At 36.2% G+C, this 14923-nt stretch overlaps 1 protein-coding gene and 1 pseudogene across 1 annotated transcript; both read left to right on the forward strand.

The window, feature by feature from the left end:
• The first annotated feature begins 8877 nt into the window (after positions 1-8877).
• On the forward strand, positions 8878-9792 carry LOC142759595 (taste receptor type 2 member 39-like). The gene has a single exon (XM_075861937.1). It carries the CDS (start codon positions 8878-8880, stop codon positions 9790-9792), a length of 915 nt encoding a protein of 304 aa, XP_075718052.1.
• A 4345-nt stretch (positions 9793-14137) lies between these two features.
• Positions 14138-14863, forward strand: LOC142759598 (taste receptor type 2 member 39-like; annotated as a pseudogene).
• The last annotated feature ends 60 nt before the right edge of the window (positions 14864-14923 follow it).

A 14923-nucleotide genomic window follows, 5' to 3' on the forward strand; every position in this document is an offset into this window, starting at 1 on the left:
TCCAACTATAAAGCTATTACATTATTTAATCTGCACAGTGAACGCCGTAAAAATGTTGAATAAAAAACTATGGAAAAATTGCAGTATTCTGTGAATCCTGAGTTTAAAAAAATGCGATAAAAAGTAGTCGCATCTACTCCAAAATGGTACCAATAAAAACTACAAGTCTACCAGCAAAAAAAAAAGCCTTCATACAACTGCATCGGTGGAACAATAAAAAAGTTATGGCTCTTCAAATATGGAGACACAAAAACAAATAATTAAAAAAAAAAAAAGTTTTTACTGTGTAAAAGTAGTAAAACATACAACATCTATACATCGTATCGTTGCGATATTAACAACCCTCTGAATAAAGTTATTTTGTTATTTATACCACACAGTAAACGGCGTAGATTTAGGACGCGAAAAAGTGTGGCAAAATTTCTGTTTTTTTTCCTATTCCCCCCAAAATAAAGTTAATAAAAGTTAAACATTAAATAATATGTACCTCAAAATGGTGCTATTAAAAAATACAACTTGTCCTGCAAAAACAAGACCTTATACAGCTATGTTGACACAAAAATTAAAAAGTTATAGCTCTTGGAATGCGACGATTGAAAAACGTAAAAAATACCTTTGTTATTACGGTTTAAAATTGGCTGGTCATTAAGGGGTTAAGCCACACATATGTATACTCCAATATTATATGCTTATGTTACATATATGTATACTTTGCCTCTGAAATGTATTATATATATTCTTTCTAGCTATGGTTTGTTGTTAAACAGTATTCCCAGAATATCAAACTGCTGGCCTCCTTACCAGGCCTTTAAGACCATTCTAATATACAAGTGCAAAGTTTACTGGAGACAGACATGATATTCCGCACAACATAAAGCTTCTAAATCGAATGATATTTTATTAGTACAATTTTCTAGTATTGCCAGTAACTTGTACGGCGGTTCCTTGATAGCAGATAGCCAGAAAATACCTTTAAACGTCCAATCTAAAAGTTAATCTTTAGGTCTTCTGCCTAACTATTGGGAGGATCTCCATGGCCATGTCTTTATTATTTCTTACGTCTCTATCTCTCTCTTATTATTGTAAGCTTACATCTTAAATAAACCATTTATTTAATTTCTCCGTGAGACGAGTTTGTTCAAGATTTCCTTTTCATCGGTAATTGAGGAGATTGTGAAACCAGATCAGTCAGGATTTATGCCTAAACAACTTTTACTAATATAAGCAGGTTATTATTAAATAAGCAAGCCAACTCTGATAATGCTGGTAACAGGGTATTGCTGTCACTCTGTGGAATGCTCCTATCTATTTGCTATTCTGGAAAAATACAGTTTGGTGCTGCTTTTATTCACTGGATTTGCATTTCATATAAGAGTCTACCTGCCTTTATCTTTTTATTTCTAACTTATAAGTCTAATAATTTGGGTGCTCAGCCGTGTTATAAAGCTTCTATTCTAGATAAAACAGTGTCCAGATGCCAAAAAACAAAGGCTTAGAAGACACATTGTTCATAACATACTACTGAATAATAATAATAATAATTATTATTATTATTAATAATATTATCATCATTTTATGTTTGCTGAAGGTCTTCGGTTGTTGGGTAAGAATTTTATAACCTTTCTGTCCAAATATCTTTTGAGCATGCATTTGTAAAATCCTTCCACTGTTTCTTTTTTCCACTTCAAGCATAATGTATTTAAATGTAAACAAATATTATCCAAAACAAAAAACTCTATGAAGGAAATTTATTATCTAGAAAAGTCGCAAATGACACAAAAGTCGTATTTTGCAGTAAATTTTTTTTACTTTTGAACTGTTTTGGCCACTCGCGGAGCTGCTAACAGAGAATGTGAGATTTTACATAACAGAACATGATCCTTGATTATAAGCTGCTTCCTAAAATATTGGTTCTTTACCTTCCTTCTTGAGTTGTCGACAAACCACTGCAAAATCACAAAAAAATATATACTTAGCCGCTGTGACGACCAAATGAGTACACAGACACAATTTCAACAATCTGAGAGTGCACTATTTCTCTTTTCTCCACCTTGAGGAAAGGTAATAATATGATACGTAGGCTTAGTAGATGTTGGTTAACTAGGTGCTAAGATAACTGGGCTTTGTAGTTCTACTACCATCCCGGGCACATCAAAATCTTCAAAACAACCTAATAAGGGAAAGTCGACAATAGAATAAAGGTGCTCTCAAAAGGAAGTATAAAAATCAGCACGTAGGAAATAAAAACGTGGCACACCAAGTCTATGCCCGACCCTGGGTTTCACTGTAGCAACTTCTTTGGAGAGAGTTTTGTGGACAACGCTTTACTTAGCCTGCTCGACCTTTCTGAAAGTCTGCATAGTATACATATATTCTCTTGCTGCTTAGACATAAATATTTGTAGCCATTGTGAAGGCATATTCATTCATGATTACCTTCTCTGATTTGGGAACTCTCCAGGTAGTTTGTATTGTAGACAGGTACACCACTGATATTTATGATATAAGTTTTTCCATACTAAACAATTATTTAAATGGAAACTGCCACTTTGGAAATTCCATTACATTTATATTGACTTTGGGGCATCCAATAATACAATCTCATCACTGATATTATTTTTTGTAAGTGATAACTTGTGAGAGATTTTATCTATTCATCTCAGTTGCTATTACTTTTGATTAGAACATCAGTGGTTTGAAGAGTTTGATGTTTTATTTACCAAAATAAGTTTTCTATGACAATAAATACATTTAGCAGTAATGTGATGATGACTGTGAAGCAAGAAGTGGACTAAAGAACCCTATATTATAATTTGTTTTTATTAGCCAATGGGGTGGAACTAGCTTCCCTGCCTCTGATGCTGACCAGTCAACACAATGCAGCTAGAGGGTAGTTTGCACCCTTTTGGCTAACTAAAGTAAGAGAGAGCCAACACAGCAGTGGTCCATATCTCTGGATCGGGAGGGTCCAGGGAAAGAGATAAATACTGATGGAATCAGGGAGACAGTAATAGTCGAGTCAGTAAACCAGTTCAACTTATATGTCCTAGTGACAGGTCCTCTTTAATGCATTAGGAGTCAAGATAAAGATGGTTACATATGAATGTTATACATTTTATTCCTTTTCAGTCATTTATTATTAATCTTAGTGTTGACTACTCGACGAAGATAACTGAAGAAGCTTAATTAGGTCTAAATCTGAACATCTTCTCCCCTATAAATGTAGTTGTAGCATAAGGGGGAGACACTCGTGCAGGGGTGGCACGAGGGTAGAAGTCATCTTTGTCTAAGTGTTCTGTCAGTTATACATGGCAGTTACACAGGGATTTGGCTTCCAGTACCATCTTTATGATGAAAACACCGAATTATATACCTGTCACTGTAACATCACCCCTGCTCTAATACAAAACACCAGTGGTTGTCTGTCTGCGGTCTCTAACATCATGTATGCTCTCTATCTCAAACTGAATCTTTCTATAACTGAGCTCCTTTAGTTTCCACCATCGACTAAACTACCTTATTCTGATGTCTCCTCCTCAGTGTGTGGTGTTACCAGAACTCCTAGGCACAACGCCCGCTGTCTTGGGGGATATTTGACTCTGATCTTTCCTTTACTTTGCACATTTAATCACTAACACGCTCCTGTTATTTACGCCTCTCCAACATCTCCAAAATCCGCACTCATTCAGCAGTATCCCCCATAGTCCTTGCACCCTAATGCACTTTATGGCTGTCATACACAGATACTGGATGGTGACCGGCTCATGTAGATTTATGTGTAGTACCCAATATGTATAAAAGGTGGCTGGACCATTGTACTTAACAAGCACTTTTTACTTTTGTGACTCTCTTATTTCCTCATAGCATAGATTGTAAGCTCTTGCGAGCAGGGTCTTTACTCTACTTGTTTGAATTGTAAATTAGTTTTGTCACTATGTAATGTCTGATATTGTCTGTACATGTGCCCTCTGAATTGTAAAGTGCTTTGGCGCTATATTGGCGCTATATAAATAAAGGTTATTACTATTACTATTATTATCATTATTATAACCCTTACAAACTGAGTTGCTCCTCCTCTGTAGGATCATGTATGAGCATTTTCTGTCAAATCTGCGCATGTACAAGGTTCTAGTCACTGTTTAACGCTGTGGCAGATGAGAACAGTTACTCTTTAGTTATCAGTTACCTACAGCCAGAGAAGATTACATGTGAACATTGCTAAGGAACCCCTTAAAGAAGAGAGTATGTCACCAGTTCTAGGGACCACCCCCTAGAGAAGAGAACATCTGACCAGTGCTAGGGACTACCCTAGAGAAGAGAACATGTGACCAGTGCTAGGGACCACCCGCTAGAGAAGAAAACATGCAACCAGCACTAGGGAACGCCCCCTAGAGAAAAGAACATGTGATCAGTGCTAGGGACAACCCTTGAGAAGAGAACATGTGACCAGTGCTAGGGACCGCCCTAGAGAAGAAGTTTAAATGGAGAAAAGGTTGCAAACTAGTTATAACAGCTGCTGAAGGCATAAAGATGAAAGCTCAATGCATAAAACAGATACGTTTTTGTTCCTGCAGGGACTTAGTAACGTGCCTGTATACTAATATCTCATGCACAAAGGTTTCCATAGCCATTAAGGTCACAAATTGTTTCCATCCATTTCATCTTTTATGTCATTGACTGAATTGAATGGAGAACTAAAAAAAAACAAAAAAAAAAAACCCTGATAATTTGACACAATTTTGTTTAAGCAAACTAAATGCAATCCATATTGATGTCTGTTTCTTTATATCTATTTGTCACAAAAATTATGAAAAATGGATAAAGAAGAACAAGTGTGAATGAGTAAAACAAAATATATAAATGCATAAAAAAAAAAAATATGTGTTATATATATATTAATATTTTATATGTTAAATCCCAGGACTTCTTCACTTAATCTTCTGCTCATTTAATCCTATTTTGTCTTCTATTTCAATGAGTAAAATATTTTCTACCCTTCCCCTCTTTTACCCAAACCCGTCTAGCTGTCAGTCACCTGTATGCAGGAGGAGCCCCCACCACTGCTCTGTTTGCAATTGAAGGCCCACCACCCACTTATTTATCTAATATCTGGATATATTTGAATTTCAATGCCTGGAGAGAGACTCATTTAAAAATGTAATTACCTAATGTAGGTAATTTTTCAGGAATGTATACTAATAAAGTAAGGTAGTCTTCAAACTTCTAGAATCCAAGGATTTGTCAGGCTAATAAGAAACATCGGATAGACAAAAAAATAACAAAGCTCACCTGTGTCCGGACCCCTCTCACTGGATCTTCTAGGTGTTATAAAACAGCGGGCTCTCCCCAGATAACCCAGGTGATTATTCAGCTGCTTTTATGTGTTTTATCTGTTTACTTACTTGTTTCTATCTTTTGATATGTGACCTATGACTTTTGGTAAATTATATCTATTCACTTAGCGATTGTGTTTGGACCTTTATATATGTGTAATTCTTTAAATTTACTGTAAAACACTTATTTATAAATAATCAACTGAGCACCAAAATAGAATTATTGAAAGACAACTCGAGACGTAATAAACGAGGAGGCATTACTAAATTAATGGAAAATTTGTTCTTTGAACTTTGTAAATGAAAATCATTTTTAACTATGTTCAAAATTGAGCGAGCGCACTGGGTTCCAACTACAAAAATATTTACAAAAATATTTACCTGGTTCTCAGCCACCTTGTATTCTGGTATAAATTCTTTCTTTTCAAGATAGAGATATAATAAAAAAAATGCAACGAAAATGGGAAATTGTATGTACAACAATGAAAGGATATCTTATTGTCCTGTAAAGACACACACACACACACACACACACACACACACACACACACACACACACACACACACACACACACACACACAAAAACCGAGCTATCTACAATGATGATATATATTTAAAAAAAAAAGCAATACACCTTGATTTAGCCTGTGGATCTAAGACTTTATTCACACAAACGTATTTTACGTCCATGATACGCGCGAGGGACCTATGTTAAGCAATGGTGACGTTGAGACTTTCCGTGATTTTCATGCATCGTGTGGCCGCTGCGTAAAACTCGCGACATGTCCTATACTTGGCGGTTTTTTATGCAGCACGCACCTATTGAAGTCAATGGGTGGGTGAAAATCAGCTCTTCCATGTCCCAATCCGTGATTCGCGCTACAGTTGTAAAATAAAGGAATTAAAAAATAAAAGCACCTCCTGCTTTTATGTTTTTAAACATCAAAACCGCGTGTCATAACGATGCCATATGCGTGAAAATCCCGCAGGCACGCACCAATCCATGAATTAGGATTAGGAGTCGTGGTCACACCAGAGCAAGATATTATGGGGAAATGTTTGGAGGAATGGGGAGGTTTAGAGGGGGTGGGAATGCTTGCCCAGCATTGTACTTTTTTTCTTTCAAGTATGAAATATGCAAACTAGATTTGTTTCATGGAACATGAGAGGGACAAATGATTTTTATATTCTCAATAAATGGTCAACATCTATAATTTTTCTCCAATAAACTCATTTATTATATCGAAGCTCATACAGTTTATACCCATGTTGGAAAGGTCAGAGAAATAATTCAGTTCGGTCTATATATTCACTGGTGTTTCTATATTTATACATGATAGAGTGGGTTTTTGACCGATTGTCACTTCTATTAATAAATGAGGAGATATATGAATTTTTAAAATTTGTTCTTTCTTTGTATTAGGGTATTTTCAACAATTTTATGTATTCAAATTGTATGACTTTAGGTTTGGATGAATTCAAAAAGGCACTTCTTTCTAAAAACAGCATGACTTTTTTCTAAAATGTAGGCACAAACATAATTGGTTAGATATATGGAGGAATTGAAATCCTAATGCACGACAGTTGTCCTGTTTTTATAAATGGTATAACTCAGTGTCGAGTTTACATATGATCTTTTGCAATAGCTCCTCTCTGGGTTTAGTTTGAATCATTAGAATACCTTCAGATCATGCCATAATAAATTTTGATTTAGACCTATCATATAGGGTCAAGTATAAATTGTGGAAATGTAACCCTTTTCCGACATCTACTGTATATAAATGGCGGAGGTCAGGTGGTGGACTAAGGAGCGGGAACACGGGTACCATGTAGCAGCCGACACTTCAGTAAAGGATCACACTGGCTTAACTTCTTATATGCCGTGGTCAAAACCGAATGTGGCATATAAGCATATAAGCCTTTAGAAACAGGGGGGCCCTGTGACTTTGCATAAACCCTCCGTGATGCAATCGCAGCATTCCGATGATTGGCATGGTAGTCTGAGGGCCTAATGAAGACCCCCAGGTGTACCATCTTTATACTCCTGTGGAATAATTTATTCAGAGTTTACAGGAAGACGTAATCAATTGAAAAGCAATATGCCATAGTCGCTTTGAGAAATGCTGAGCATAGTCTGAGGGAAGGTTTCTATTTGTGGTGTGCAGTGTACCTTGAAAGAGATATGCCGAAAACAAGAATGTATGTTATAGACCATGACATGGACAACCTTGATTGACCACAAAACAGAAGAACAAATTTATCAGCGTTTTTTTCCAAGTAGGACAGAGTGGATAAAACGTCAAAATCTTCAAACCATTGATGTTCTTTTCGGTGATGAGATTTTATTAATTGATGTCCCAAAGTCATTATGAATGTAATGGAATTTCCAAAGTGGCAGTTTCGATTGAGACAATCACTAAGCATGGAGAGACTGATATCATCAAAGTCAGTGGTGAACCTGTCTACGATACAAACTACCTGGAGAAGATCCCCAATCAGAGAAGGTGATCATGAACGAGCTTGCGGTAACAATGGCTACAAATATTTATGTCTCGGCTGTTAATAATTAGAATAGTCATTTTCCTGTTCCAGAATTTTTTAGGAAGGAATTATCTGCACCAACAACAAATAACATTACAAATGTCTTCTGTTGGTGTTACTCACAAATCCCCAAAGCAAATGGATATCCAGACTCTCAGTGTCCATCTCTCATGAACCAAGAGCATTCGAACGGCCAGATTTCAGCAAGTTCGAATTGGAGCGTGGACAAGTACTTAATGTTCACTACAAACCCACACCAGACAAGTTTCAACCTAATCTCAAAAGCAGAAATATGATTATTATTGTTTCTACTAATATAAATTTATATAATATATGTTGAATGTCTTAGGCTTACATCTGTGTCAGAGGCTCTGTTGCGGATTCCATCTTAATGGGGAAAAAAGCGCAGCCTGTAGTGCTATACTTTCAGTGAAAATGATGGACACTACGGTGGAACAGCCACTGCAGCGTGGTTCACATTTATAATAGAAACCACGACACAGATGTAAACACAGCCTTAGGTGTTCAGAATAGAGTTTTTAACCTTTCCTTGTATCAGTAAGTATGGAATTCTTCACTAATATGTTGTACATTTTATACATTTTAAGTGGTTTGCTTTTGATTTTAGTCTAGTGACTCGCCAGATGAAGATAACCCTTGATTCAGGATGTGAGTTTGCATATTTTGACCAAAATTTTAACTAACATCTCAGGGAAGGATTTATAACATTTCCATACAGATATCTCTCAGCATGTATTTGTAAAATCTTTCCGATATTCCATAAAATGCATTCAAATGGAACTATATTTGTTATTTTTAGATTAGTAGCAAAATATTATGCAAAACATGAAACAAATAATCCTATGTCTATTCCATCCTGGTATCAACTGAAGTCACCAGAGATACAGACTGACTCGTCCATAATACATGTAGGATATCTGGTGGTGGCTGCTTACAGAGAAGCTAAGATTTCAGATAACAGAACACGATATTTTAATATAAGATGTATACTGAAGAATTGGTTTCACTCTTTGTTTCTTTTCTCACAGTCATCATCGGGTTACTGATAAATGGATTTATTGTTTTAGTAAACTTATTTTGGTGGCTAAAACGTCAAACTATCCAAACCATCGATGTTCTTATTACTGGCTTGGGACTGGTGAGGATCGCACTGTTAAGCATGTATACGCAAGATATTTATCATTTAATATCTGGCCGGTCAGTGATCCAAATTGATGCCTTACCTGACTATGTATTCACCTCTATAGTGTGTATGAACTTCTGCAATCTGTGGTGGGGCTCGGTGCTTTGTGTCTTCTACTGTGTGAAGATCACGACCTACAACAACAGACTCTTCATGAGACTCAAGATGAACATCTCCAAGCTGGTCCCCTGGCTGCTTCTCATCTCACTGGTCATCTCCTTTCTCTCCAGTTTGCCTTCTGGATGGGTTATTTTTTCTATTGATGTTGTTAATGGCACCGGCAATGGAAACGAAACCATGGAAATAAATGTAGTCAATATGTTTCTCATCAGCTTTGCTGGATCCATCATTCCATTCATGATAGTTTGTGTTTCCATTTATCTTATCATATTGTCGCTCCTGAGACACACCAGAAATATGAGCGGCAGAGATTCCGGCTTCAGTGACGCTCAACGAGACATTCACCTCAGTTTCATTCGGAGCATGATCTCTTTTCTCTTGTTTAATGCTCTATATTTTGTGGCTGGCACCATGTATGCTCTAAGTGAACATTTAAAAATCCCTGCACTTAGGTCATTCTGTAATTTTTGCAATTATGCCTACATAAGTCTACACTCTATTTATTTTATTATTAACAATCAAGAGTTAAAAAATTCCTTACTTGTCGTCTGCTCTTGTACTTGGTTAGGAAGTTTGAAGAAACAAACCCTTTAAGGTCACTCATTTCAATCCATTGCATCTGTTATGTCATTGACTGTATGGAAAGGAGAACTAAAAAAAAATCATATAACTTTACACAATTTTCTTTGTTTTGGTGTACTATATCTTTAATTCAAGTGAATTACTGTATGTCTGTTTCTGATTATTTTTCAGTTCAAAAATTACTGTATTGAAAATTTAAATTGAAGAAAGGCAAGTGTGAACGAGGAAAACAAAAATATGAAAATGCATAAAAGAATAAAATCTATTATATTATTATATCTTATAGATTTCAGATAACATTACACGATCCTTTAATATAAGATGTGTACTGAAGTATTGCTTCTTCTCTGTGTTTTTTTTCTAATAATCATCATCGGGTTTTCTAATAAATGGATTTATTGTCATAGTAAACTTGTTTTGGTGGCTAAATTCTAAATATGCAAGCGAACTCTGATAATGCTGGTAACAGGGCATTGCTGTCACTCGACACAACATAAGCCTTTGACTGTGTGGAATGCTCTTTTCTATTTGCTATTCTTGAAAAAAATACAGTTTGGTGCTTCTTTTATTCACTGGATTTGCATTCCATATATAACAGTTCATCTGCCTCTATCTTTTTATTTCTAACTTATATGTCTAATAATTTGGTTGCTCTGCCTTGTTATAAAGCTTCTATTCTAGATAAAACAGGGTCCAGATGCCAAAAAACTAAGGCTTAGAAGAAACATTGTACATAACATACTACTGAATCATAATAATAATAATAATAATAATTATTGTTATTATTATTATTATTGTTATTATTATCATCATCCTTTTAAATTTGCTGAAGGTCTTCGGTTATTGGGTAAGAATTTTATAACCTTTCTGTCTAAATATCTATTTAGCAGGCATTTGTAAAATCCTTCCACTGTTTCTTTTTTGCCACCTTAAGTATAATACATTTAAATGTAAACAAATATTACCCAAAACAAGAAACAAAAAAACTCTATGGAGGAAATGTATTATCTAGAAAATCACAAATGACACATAAGTCACATTTTGTAGTAAAAAAAATTGACTTTTGAGCTGATTTGGCCACTCGCGGAGCTGCTAACAGAGAATGTGAGAACATGATCCTTGATCATTAGATTCTTCCTAAAATATTGGTTCTTTACCTTACTTCTTGAGTTGTCTACAAAATATATATATACTTAGCCGCTCTGACGACCAAATGAGTGCACAGACACAAGTTCAATGTTCTGAGAGTGCACTACTTCTCTTTTCTCCACCTTGAGGAAAGGTAATAACATGATATGCAGGCTTAGTAGATGTTGGTTAACTAGGTGTTAAGATAACTGGGCTTTATAGTTCTACTGTCATCCCGGGCACTTCAAGATCTTCAAAACAACCTAATAAGGGAAAATCGACAATAGAGTAATAGTGCTCACAAAAGAAAGTATAAAAATCAGCACGTAGGAAATAAAAACGTGGCACTCCAATTCTATGCCCGACCCTTGGTTTCGCCGAATCGGCTTCTCTGCAGAGAGTTTTGTGGACAACTCTTTACTTAGCCTGCTCGACCTTTCTGAAAGTCTGTATAGTATACATGTATTTTCTTGCTGCTTAGACATAAATATTTGTAGCCATTGTGAACGCATATTCATTCATGATTACCTTCTCTGATTGGGGAACTCTCCAGGTAGTTTGTATCGTAGACAGGTACACCACAGACATTGATGATATCAGTTTCTCCATACTAAGCGATTGTTTCAATGGAAACTGCCACTTTGGAAATTCCATTACATTTATATTGACTTTGGGGCATCCAATAATAAAATCTCATCACTGATATTATTTTTTGAAAGTGGTAAATTGTGAGATATTTTATCTATTCACCTCAGTTGCTATTACTTTTGATTAGAACATCAATGGTTTGAAGAGTTTAATGTTTTATTTACTAAAATAAGTTTTCTATGACAATAAATAAATTTTGCAGTAATGTGATGATGACTATGAAGCAAGAAGTGGAGTAAAGAACCCTGTATGCTATTTTGTTTTTGTTAGCCAATGGGGTGGAACTAGCTTCCCTGCCTCTGATGCTGACCAATCAGCACAATGCAGCTAGAGGGTAGTTCACGCCCTTTTGGCTAACTAAAGTAAATCAGCATAGAGAGAGCCAACACAACAGTGGTCCATATCTCTGGATCGGGAGGGTCCAGGAAAAAAGATAAACAGTGATGGAATCAGGGAGACAGCACTATTAGAGTCAGTAAACCAGTTCAACTTATATGTCCTCGTGAGAGGTCCTCTTTAATGCATTAGGAGTCAAGATAAAGATGGCTACATATGAATGTTATATATTTTATTCCTTTTCAGTAATTTATTTTTAATCTTATTGTTGGTGACTTGACGAAGATAACTGAAGAAGCTTAATTAGATCTACATCTAAATATCCTCTCCCCTATAAATGTAGTTGTAGCATAAGGGCACGAGGGTAGAAGTAATCTTTGTCTAAGTGTCCTGGCAGTTACACAGGGATTTGGCTCCCAGTACCATCTTTCTGCTGATGACACCGAATTATATACCTATCACTGTGACATCACCCCTGCTCTAATACAAAACACCAGTGATTGTCTGTCTGCGGTCTCTAACATCATGTATGCTCTCTATCTCAAACTGAATCTTTCTATAACTGAGCTCCTTTAGTTTCCACCATCGACTAAACTACCTTATTCTGATGTCTCCTCCTCAGTATGTGGTGCTACCATAACTCCTAGGCACAATGCCCGCTGTCTTGGGGGATATTTGACTCTGATCTTTCCTTTACTTTGCACATTTAATCACTAACACGCTCCTGTCACTTACACCTCCCCAACATCTCCAAAATCTGCACTCATTCAGCAGTATCCCCCACACTCCTTGCACACTAATGCACTTTATGGCTGTCATACACAGATAGTGGCTGATGACCGGCTCATGTAGATTTATGTGTAGTACTGCATATGTATAAAAGATGGCTGGACCATTGTACTTAACAAGTACTTTTTACGTTTTGTGACTCTCTTATTTCCTCATAGCATAGATTGTAAGCCCTTGCGGGCAGGGTCTTTACTCTACTTGTTTGAATTGTAAGTTAGTTTTGTCACTATGTAATGTCTGATATTGTCTGTACATGTGCCCTCTGAATTGTAAAGTGCTTTGGCTCTATGTTGGAGCTAGATAAATAAAGACTAATACTATTAATATTATTATTATTATTATTATCTCCAGGCAGCGAACATTAGAATCGCTGCCTGCAGACGCAGTATATCTCCGGCTGTTGAGATATAGCAGGGAGCTTGACTTAGCGTGGATTGGGATGGTGGTCCGCAGCGCGATCGCAGCTTTGACTGATACATGGACGGTTTCTTTGTGTCCAGTGGGGCTGCGGTCGCGGGGCGGGTCATCGCCCCTAACAAGACTCATGCCCCAAAAAAACATCACAGGGAGGTGTGTGCAGAGAGGGAGGACCTGGGGAAAAAAACGGATATAAAAGGAACAGGGAATCCCTTAGTATAGTGACGATAGATGCCAGGAACAGGTGTTTTCATTTACTTTCCAGAAGGAAAGCTTAACCTCCTGCCACTACTTTAGCATTGGATACATCTGATAAAGGACTACCAACATCAGAAAAAGGGGTAGGAGGGCAACTGCCCTATAATCTCTATATTACCCCCATATGTTATTCATGCAAATGAAATTAATGTGGAAGAATCTCCTGAAGAGAACAACAATAAAATAACACAGATTAAGAAACCTTATAAAGGTGGACTCATTTTGCTGTCTCAAAAACCATGATAATAATGCATATCATAAAAAATATATGAAAAATTGCATGCAGTTTTGGCACATGAAATCTTCTTGTATATATGTCACATATTACGAATGTTTTAAACAAAACAGTAAAAGTTATATTTTATATATACTCAGGATCTATCTCTTTCTTATTATTATAATTATTACGATTATTATCATTATTATAATCCTTTATACAGGTTGCAAGTTTGCATATATTGGCCAAAATATCAGCTAACACCTCAGGTAAGGATTAATTATATTTCCATACAGATATTTTTCAGCATGTATTTGTAAAAAAAAACCTTCCACTGTTCTTTGTAATACAAACAAATAGAACTATATTTGTTATTTGTAGATTAGTAGCCAAATATTATGCAAAACATGAAACAATTAATCCTATGTCTATTCCACCCTGGCATCAACTGAAGTCACCAGAGATACAGACTGACTCGTCCATAATACATGTAAGATATCTGGTGGTGGCTGCTTACAGAGAAGCTGAGATTTCAGATAACAGAACACGATCCTTTAATATAAGATGTATACTGAAGAATTGGTATCGCTCTATGTTATTCCCCTCATAGTCATCCTCGGGTTGCTGATAAATGGATTTATCGTTGTAGTAAATTTGTTTTGGTGGATAAAACGTCAAACTATCCAAACCATCGATGTTCTTATTACTGGCTTGGCGCTGGTGAGGATCGTACTGCTAAGCGTATATACACACAATGTTTTTAATTCATCATTTGGTAGGTGACAGTATCAAATTGATGCATTTCCTGAATATGGATTTACCTCTTTAATGTGTATGAACTTCTGCAATCTGTGGTGGGGCTCGGTGCTTTGTGTCTTCTACTGTGTGAAAATCACGACCTACAACAACAGACTCTTCATGTAACTTAAGATGAACATCTCCAAGCTGGTCCCCTGGCTGCTTCTCATCTCACTGGTCATCTCCTTTCTCTCCAGGTGCCTTGTAGATGGGATATTTTTTTTATTTATGTTGTTAATGGCGCCGACGATGGAAACAGAACCATGGAAATAAATGTAGTCAATCTTTTTCTCATCATCTTTGCGGGATCCATCATACCATTCATGATATTTTGTGTTTCCGTTTATCTTATCATATTGTCACTCCTGAGAGACACCAGAAATATGAGCAGCAGAGATTCTGGCTTCAGTGAAACTCATCGAGACATTCGAAACATGTGTCATTCGAAACATGATCTCTTTTCTTTTGTTTAAAGGGGTTGTCCGGGATTAGATTTTATTTCAATTTTAACTTAATTAATCATATTTAAAAACATTTCTGATATAGTGTCTG

Source organism: Rhinoderma darwinii, chromosome 4 (assembly GCF_050947455.1).
Source record: "Rhinoderma darwinii isolate aRhiDar2 chromosome 4, aRhiDar2.hap1, whole genome shotgun sequence".
NCBI lineage: Eukaryota > Metazoa > Chordata > Amphibia > Anura > Rhinodermatidae > Rhinoderma > Rhinoderma darwinii.

What these genes read in the sequence shown, in the direction of transcription:
- LOC142759595 (XM_075861937.1), top strand. Translation starts at nt 8,878, where the DNA reads ATGTATACTGAAGAATTGGTTTCACTCTTTGTTTCTTTTCTCACAGTC.